At 47.6% G+C, this 8844-nt stretch overlaps 1 protein-coding gene across 4 annotated transcripts; it reads right to left on the bottom strand.

Moving 5' to 3' along the window:
* Positions 1-1409: 1409 nt before the first annotated feature.
* Positions 1410-6195, bottom strand: LOC310889611 (folate receptor alpha-like). 4 transcript variants are annotated; one of them, XM_083817310.1, is made up of 6 exons: positions 5900-6081; positions 4864-5122; positions 4036-4224; positions 3592-3727; positions 3113-3361; positions 1410-1581 (listed from the first exon to the last, which is right to left on the bottom strand). In XM_083817310.1, the coding sequence occupies exons 2-6, from the start codon at positions 4999-5001 to the stop codon at positions 1577-1579; spliced, it is 717 nt and encodes a 238-aa protein (XP_083673436.1). In that variant the 5' UTR covers positions 5002-5122; positions 5900-6081; the 3' UTR covers positions 1410-1576. The 4 variants fall into 4 exon arrangements, with proteins under 4 accessions (XP_083673436.1, XP_083673434.1, XP_083673435.1 ...); XM_083817308.1 differs by lacking the exon at positions 1410-1581 and having other exon boundaries at positions 2599-3361; positions 6064-6195; XM_083817309.1 differs by lacking the exon at positions 1410-1581 and having other exon boundaries at positions 2599-3361; positions 5900-6082.
* Positions 6196-8844: the final 2649 nt, after the last annotated feature.

Raw genomic sequence — 8844 nt, 5'->3', positions numbered from 1 at the left:
AACTGGCTGCCCTTTTGCCTTCCTGTTGCCCTCAGAAGACCACTCTGACAGCTCTGCTGTGCTGGCATTTCCCTGCATACACTGACATTTCCCACTATCGAAGAAGTCGGAATGCAAGAGCAACCTGTTTTCCCAACCTGATGCCCTCCTCAGACGCCATCAAGATCCTCAAACACATTAACTCCTTGAGTGGGAGTGTGTTCCACACCCCCCCCCCCACCTCCTTTTCACCTGGGCTCCCTGTCAAAACTCTACCCAATTCCTACCAGCCCAGGGTTGCTGTGGGCTTGGCTGTGCCGAGCCCCCCCTTGCAGCACCCAGGGGGCACTGATCGCACAGTGCTCCAAAGCACTGCTGCAGAGAGCAGCCGTGGACCTTTCCCAGCACTGGAGTTGTCAATCTAACATGCCCAAAGGATGCAGGACTGATCCAAAGTCACATGGTAGCAAAAGAAACATTACATAGATCCTCCCCTAACTCAGGGCTGATCCTTGAGGATCAAAAGAAAATCTAGTTGCTTCAAAATACCAAATACTCACATCTGGTATTGTAGACAGAGACGGACAAAAAAATTATTAAACATAAGAATTTGTACATGAGCTTGTAGAGGCTCAGATCAGTCCTGGTGGCAGACAGGATTATGCAGATCCTCACAACTGGCACAAGGAGAAGAAAATGGGATGGAGAGCAAGTTACAGCTATCTTCCATCCCAGCAATGCCTGTCAAGATTAACAAGGGCTTGCTGCAAACCACTGCTGTTTCATGACAGCACGGATGCTCTGCAGTACACCACAACAGGAGGGTTTAAAAGAAGATCCCTTCCCTACACCTCACACAGTAAAAATGGAGGGGAGTAGCCTAGCCTGGAAAGCAAGAAAAGTTTCCTGCTGTCAGCAGTCACAGCAACATGACCCTCTCCCAGCAAGAGGTAAGATACAGAAGAAAGGTGGGGGGGGGGAGGGGGGGGGAACGGGACAGGACACAGAGAAGATCAGACAAAACCTCTTAACTAGCTGCACACCAACTTACCCAGATAACATGCAGCAAGCAAAATTATCTTGCCATTGTCAGGCACAGGAACAGTACCAATAGAACTGGTAAAATGCCCAGTGAGTGTCTCCAAAAAAGCTTCTCATAAAGCAGAGATGTGACACCGCAGCCAACTTGCAACTGAGCCCAGAGCAGCTCTCAAAGGATAGAACTGCACATGGCTGGGAACAGCAAGGTCAGATCACCCACCCTCCAGGGTCCACACCATCCCTGAAGGGGATTCCACTATGCTTATAGGAGACAGGTACCCAGTGTTGTTTTGGCACAATGGCAGAGCTGACTAGAATTTGCATGGACAAGAACCCTGTGGATAGGAGAGAGCTGCCCAAAGGGGATTTTCTTTGGAAAGCAAACCTGCTCATGTGTAAGATGTTTTATTTTTGTCCTTCACGGAGACCACTGTCACAGAAAGTAGGTCCAGGTGCTTCCTCTTCCCCATCCATAGCTGGGTCAGACAGTGCAAGCCTCATACTCTGCATGAAGGCCAAAAACATCTTCCGGCCTTTCTCAGGCCAAGGTCCTAGGCTAGTCTGCAAAAGTTGAAGCAACACATTGAAGAGGGGGAACAGAGAAAAAAGTGCTTCTGTTATACGTAAAAGCAAGCAGTAAGTAACCAGCTGCAAAGACTGTATCATTAAAATTCTTTTTATTTTTTAAATAAAAAGAAAGAAAAGGAAAGCCTTCTGGAAACAGACATTTTGACATAAAGACTCCTTAAATCAAATAAGGCTCTGCAGGCTGGACACCTGTGAATTTTGCCTAACCTAAGCAGCTATATGTGTTTCCTCTCTTACCCTTCTCCTCACTATTGCTTTTTAAAGAGTCGCAACATTTTTTCCTCCAGGGACTTGTTCCCACCTCAGAGTAAGACAAAAATCAAGCACAGCAGTGAGCTTTCACAGAGCTACTTATGCAGTCTGCAAATCCCACATGGGAGGCTAGGAACTGCCAACCCAGGGGAGAGAAGGTCAGAAGCAACCCAGACATGGAGCCAAAGCCAGGTCCTACTATGCAGGGGATGCAAGCTGTACCAGCCGGTGTGACCTTTGCTACAGCTGTACAGGAGAGGGAGCTTCCAACACACAAGCTGTGGACAGCTGCATGATGAGGACTGTTCTAAGATGCTCCACAGAGGTGCTTGCTGGAAAAGCAGGTACTATTTTCACCAGGCTGCAACAGCAGTTTGGCAATCCATGCCCAGAATGTCAGACTCTTCCTGCACCCGGCATTGGGGGGTCTGGCTCAGACAGAAGGGGAATAAACATGGGAGAGTGATTGTGACTATGGAGGAGACATACATGCTTCCATCACGCCTAGTGTACCTGCTGCAGACCACAACTATCTCCACACCTCCTCCAGTGAGATGGAGCAGAGCCCAGCAGCTAAGGAGCTGCCACAGGCCAGGAGACAGGACTGCAGCTTTCCTACCCCCAGGCAGACTTCACTTTTACAGACCTCACTGCCACCACCCAGTCCAGCAGCCTCATTCCACCCCCAGAGTGCTTCCACCTCCTCTACAGGAGGTAACCTCCATACAGAAAGGCTGATTCAGAGTAATATACTTTTATTACCAACACTTCACGGAGTCAAGAAAGGACCAAACGCCAGAGCTCAGCTGAAGACCCTGAACAAACACTGCCAATACAGAGCACACCCAACAGCACCTGACTTATGGACAGGAAACAGCAAGCACAGCGTGGGAACAGACATGAAGGAGCTCCTACATGAGAGGAAGAATGCCTGGTACTGCCCTTCCTAGGGCTGCAGAGAAATAACTGCCTTCATCAGCAACTGAAAGCAGCAGCAGTTGTCAAGGTCAACAATTTATGCTGAGCACGTACTGGGGCACATCACCAGTTTGACCAGACCTAGGTTTCACCCACACCAGCTTCTCCTGTAGGAGCCCATTCCTTCAGAGCAGTGAAAGCCACATGCCTTTGGGGAGCTGTCACAGAGACCCCCATGCATGGGGCCCACAGCTCCTCACTCTCTCAGAGAGCAACACCAGGGCCAGAGGCAGCAGGACCAGGACAGGCCATGGCAGTGCACACACAGCTTTACCAGCCTCAGGAGTCACGTTCTCCATCCCTGCAGGAGAGGATCTCTTCTTCCAAGCATAGTACTTCGCCACAACCACATTGGGGTTCCCCCGGGCAGGGTCAAACCACATCTGGATGCAGCGTCCACTGCCCCGACGCTCTGTGGTATATTTGTAGGAGTTGGACCAGATCTTCTCACACAGGTCTTTTGGCTCAGGGAAGACTTGGGTGAAGGGCCTGCATATGGAGCCCCAAGGACAGCGGTTTGTTCCTGCAGAGAGTACCAAAAAAAGAAAGCAAACAACAACTTCAGCTAACATCCCCAATCTCTTTCCTTCCATGTGGGAGGGGAGGCCACCTGCTATCAGCCTGCCCACAGCTCATCACTGCATCACAGCAGTGATGGATAGTGGCTTGACCACACACCAGGCAGGAGCAGGGACAATCCCAGGGTCTTGCCTGTGGGTAGGAGGAAAGGCTTTTCCCACAGAGCCCACTGACCTGTCGCCCAGTTCCAGCCCTTGTGCCAGTTGTCTTTGCATGTGACATAGTCCTTGCAGTCCTCCCACCACTCCTCACAGTCCTCTTTGCAGAGTGGCACATGGAGAATCCTCTCCCGACGCCAGCTGCTGTCAACCTACAAGGGAACAGGACCATGCACACTGTTGGCAGCCCTCAAAAGCTAAGGAGCAGGATCTGCAGGACCTCAAAGTCCCATCCTGGCTCCTTCCACTGGGGTCCAGAGCTGATCTCAGAAGAAGTTCGACCCCAAGGGAGACATGCCTTGACAACAGGCAGTTCGTCCATCAGCCTATCCAAACCCAGTAGGAAAGGTGAAGTGTCCCTGAGGAGCACGCACCCATACATGCCACACCATACCATATAGAGGGCCACCATAAAACATATTGTGACCTGTTGCATTCATCACGTGGGATCTAACTTTACCTGGTCAATCCAGGGACCCAGGTTGGGTGAGCACTCATACAAGCATGTGTCCTGGATAAAGTGGCGTTTGCACTTGGATGGCATCACCCCACAATGGTTCCAGTTGAAGTTGTACAGGTAAGACTGGTCCTTGTGGGCTTCTGAACTTGTGTTGGCTGTGCAGCAGGCATTGTCCTTCCAGGGAACACACTGCAACAGAAGAGGAGACAGACCAGTTGGGGAGGTCTTGAGGGAGCCCAAGGAGGCAGAAACCCATCACCAGCAAGAACATTTTCTCTTCTCCAGCCAGCCCTCGGACACTTCAGACCAAAGAGCTTAGGGCTGCAACAAGATGGAGTTAGAGGAAGAATATGAGGACCCAGAAGGCCAGATCCTCACCAGGAATTGGTGCCAGGCAGAAGAACAGAAGAACCACTACCTCCTGTGCCCTGGCTTGCTCTTAGTCCCATCCCTACCAAGATCTGCCATCAGAGCTGCACAGTAAGAATATGCTCTTGCACTGATAATAGCATTGATAAAGGGAGCAAAAGAGAGGGTCTTTCCATGCCATCCATTATCTGTTCTTATCTTAGTTACCTAGGCTTTGGAAAGGATACCCCTAGTGAAAAGGGGGTAACAGTGAGATGACAATTCCTCACAGCACTGCACTTCCCCTCACCATTTTCTAGAGGGAAGCATCAAACAAGCCTCATACCCAGCACAGGCCACCTTCTTCAGGTGGGTGGTTGCTAAGCCTAAAAGCACAAGCAAGCCCATATCACCTGGGGAGGTAGGTACAGGGGTCCCAGACCCAGACAACCCCACCTAACATCAACAGCAGCATCATACCTGGCCATGCAGCGTCCCTTCTGGGCCAGGCTTGGTTTTGTGGTGTTTGGCATCCATACAGACGTTCAGCAACGGGTCCTTTGCAGGCATCACTGCCGAGGCAGCCAACAGCACAAGCAGCACCTGCCCTGCTCTCATCTCCACAGCCACCCTGTTCAGGTCAGGTGATGGAAGGCCGGAGTTGTGCGGGACAGGGACAGCGCAGGAAGGGGTCTGCCACAAGCAGCAGCAGCCGACACGCTGCACAGGCCACCTGCTCCTGAGGAGGGACAAGCAGACTGCCAGCAGCTCACAGCACCAAGGACACAAGTGCAGCTCCCCCAGGCACAGCTGGAAGGTCAGCCACACTTAGCACCAAGGACTGTTTTGTAGTTAACCTCAGACATTCCACAAAACACCCTGACCAGAAAGGGGATGCTATATGAGACCTACTCAATTCATTAAGCCACACCACTGTTTCAGAGCAGAGCTTTCAGATCCTGAGCATTTTTAAATGAATAGACATTGCTAGTTAAGGGATCTTTTCAGCTAGTAGTTTAGGAGTTATAGTTAAATGCACATGGACAGTGATCTACAAGAGATCCACCTTGCTTTCAGGAGTACAGAAAAAGTCTTTGTTTTATCTGCATCTGGGTCTCTGTCTTTTGTCTATGCAGTCTGATCTCAGAGTTGTGGGTCTCTAATTTCACATTACCATGCCTTAGCCTCCTCCGCCCACCCACAGGTTAATAGGACTCTTACAGTAGCTTACTACAGAAACAGCACTGTTTCACAATCCTCGTGAGAACAGGGTAAGGGTCCAAACCAACCACCTTCCACAAAGTATGTTGCAGAGCACAGGAGAAAGACAAACTACTTAGAGCATTAAATGAGCATAAAGTGACACAGAATATAGCAATTACAAAACTGAAAAAGCATACACATAAACGTGAGAGCTAAGAAGTAGCTAACTCGCATCATACCTATGTGCATAAGATAAACTTAACTCCCTCCTTTCCCCTCCCCCCCAAAAAAAAATCACAGAAAACAACCTTACCAGTCCAAGTAGCCTTTAAGTACTCTGTAAGACCCTAAAAGCACTCACTGCAGGAGCTTCCTGGGGTCAGCTTTAATAGGAATGCCTTCTAACACAGGTGCTGGCACTTGAAATTACTTTCTTAATATGCATAACGAGCTTTAACTTCTGCCAGCATTCATTACCTTAGAAGCAGTTTTGTTGGTGTGACGACCAGCTTGCCCAGCCCCTTTCACAGGCAATGCTTTCTGGTCTGGGAAACAATCTGGCTGTTTATTTTGAAGGACAGGTCTCTTATCAGCCTTGGCCATTCATAACAAGTCCTTTTTCCTCTACTTGCCTTACAGCAGGCGGTTTTAATTTGCTGTACACCGTTGCATAAGATAAAACAAGCAAGGAAGCACAGATCCAGGAAGCACCAAGAATAAAAAAAGAAGTGGTAATTCTCATCACAAAAGCAGGATGTGCAGAAATAAGCTCTGTTGTCTCAGAGGAAAGAATAATAACTCCTAACACAAAGAATAGATGCCAGCTGATGAAGGGAAACAGTGCACCTTGTTGCAAAAACCTGAAAACAGTAACTAAAGCTACAAGTAAGGGTCTGCTCACAAGAAGGGAAGTGCCCACCCTCTGCAAACGGGTGGGATCTTCCTGCTGGAACAGCACAGGTTTTAGGGTTGTTTTGCTCTTTTCTTCAATCACAGCACTGACTTTTTGGTGATGAATGCACTTGCTTACAGAGCTCATCTTCTTAAATTTAATTCATGAACACTTTGAACTCCACAAGACCCTGTTTTAGTGAGTTCCATAGTCTAGTGGCATGTTGTGTGAATAATGACCTCTATGCGTTCCTTCTGAACCAGCCCTATGCTGTTTCCATTTCTCATGCTTTTAGCTGTCATATTGGAGGTGACAATGAGCAGTCGTCCCACACTCATCTCTTCCATGCCTTTACCACCTCTCTCAAGACTCCTCACAGTTGTCTCTTTTCAAACCACAGCCACAATCTGCTCACTCATCTCTCATGGCAAGTGTTTCTGCTCCCCAAGGCACCAGGGCTGCAGCAGTATTTCAGATGCACAGCGCTGTGCTTGCCTTGTTTTCTGTTCCTTGCCTAGGAATTTCTAATATCTGGTTTGTTTTTGGACACTGCTGATCACTGAACTGTGTTGTTGTAAAACTATCGTAACTGTGACAGCTTGTTCCTGAGAGATAATTGTTAGCCATGAGCCTATCATTTTCTATGTGAAGATTTTTGTGGATTTTAGTTTTTTTTCCCCAGGTGCATCTCTTTATGTTTGTCTGAATTGTTTTTTTATGTGTTGTTTTATTGTTCAGAGGCTCAGTTTTACTAGGGTCTTCTGCAGATTTTCTCAGCTGGCCCTCCTGTTCCCAAAGGAACAATCTCATCAGCAAACATGGTCACCTTGCTGTTGTCCCAGATAAAATCAGTTGAAAAGCAGAAGTCCCAGCACAGACTCCTGCAGGGGCTCACTCTAAAGGACAGCCATGTGCCTTTACTTTCTGATTCAGTTATTCACTAGCGTGTGGGACCTCATTTTCATCTCACGGCTTCTTGTTGGATGAAAAAAAAAAAAAAAAAAAGCTCTCGGGAACCCAGGCAGAGTCAATTGCTTGGATCTGCCCCAGCCAGGATACTTTCCTATCCTTTGAAGACCTGCAATAAATTAGGGAGGCTTTCCTGCATATTAAAAGAGCCATACTAACTCTTTACATATATGGAATTTATTCACGTACCTGTTGCTTGTTGTTGCAATTCTTTGTCACATTTTCTGCAACCTTTTCCCACATATACCATGCTCATGGTTGCACAGTTCCCTAGGGCTCCCCAGAAGGCCCTTCAATGTGTCCAGTGTGAATGTCTGCACCCTGTCTATTGCGTTAAAGGTTAAAATAATTGGGGGTGATGCCCAAGTAGTCATTATAAATCTGGTCACATTCAGTGTACTGAACTATCATGATCATGCACAAATAACATAATACGCCCTCAGTCAAGTTGTGTTCCATGAACTACTATGGCCACACCCTAAAAGAGTTTGGTCTCATTCAATAACTACCACAGCTAGATTAATGAGCAGTGCAATTTATCAAAGCAACAGATACACAGGTTCTTTGGAATGCCAGAGATAATTCACTGTCTGCAAAGCACGTCCCAGTACCAAAAGTATGAGTAACACTGCCTGGCTACAAATGCGTTAAAAGCTATAAAGCAACTCTACAGAGATGTCTAAGTTTCCTGGGTAGGCACTTGGTGTAATCAAGTGTCTGAATCTTATCCAAAGGCATCCCAGTGGGGTGGGAAGAGACGTTCAGCCTGTCAACTGATCCCAGAAGTCAGAAGGTACCTTTCGAGATGGTATCTTCTCTTTCACAATGATATCTTAAGGTGTGTTCTGGGTGACTCAGGGCCTGCATTGGACAGGAGCTTGAGGCACCTGCCTGCACATTGGTTCTTAGTGCCACTGGAGAACACAGGTATCATTGAGATGCCTGATGGTGGCCCACATGGCTTCCTGCAGCTGCTGCTACAAAGGGTCTTGGGTGTTATTATGCTCAGAGTCATATTTATTGGCAAAATGGAAGCCCGCTTGACGTATAAAGCAAAGAATTTATTGTTAGTATAATTGAAATCTAAAGAGTCTAATACAAGAATCACCACCCTAATCTAGCTATTACAGTTTTTTTTTAAAAAAAAAGTGAGAGAGAGGGCCATGAAGATGATCAGAGGTCTGGAACACCTCTCCTACAAAGAAAAGCCGAGAGCTGGGGATGTTCATCTGGAGAAGAGAAGGCTCAGGGGTGACCTCATTGCAGCTTTTAAATACTTCAATGGGGGCTTATAAAAATAGATGGAGATCAACTTTTTGCTCAATCAGATAATGATAGGGCAAAGGGAAATAGTTTTAAACTAAAAGAGGAGAGATTTAGATTAGAGGTTAGGAGGA

Source organism: Anser anser, assembly GCF_964211835.1.
Source record: "Anser anser genome assembly, chromosome: 1".
Taxonomy (NCBI): Eukaryota; Metazoa; Chordata; class Aves; order Anseriformes; family Anatidae; genus Anser; species Anser anser.
Note: the sequence above shows the minus strand (reverse complement) of the source record. Positions and strands in the feature narration are given on the sequence as shown.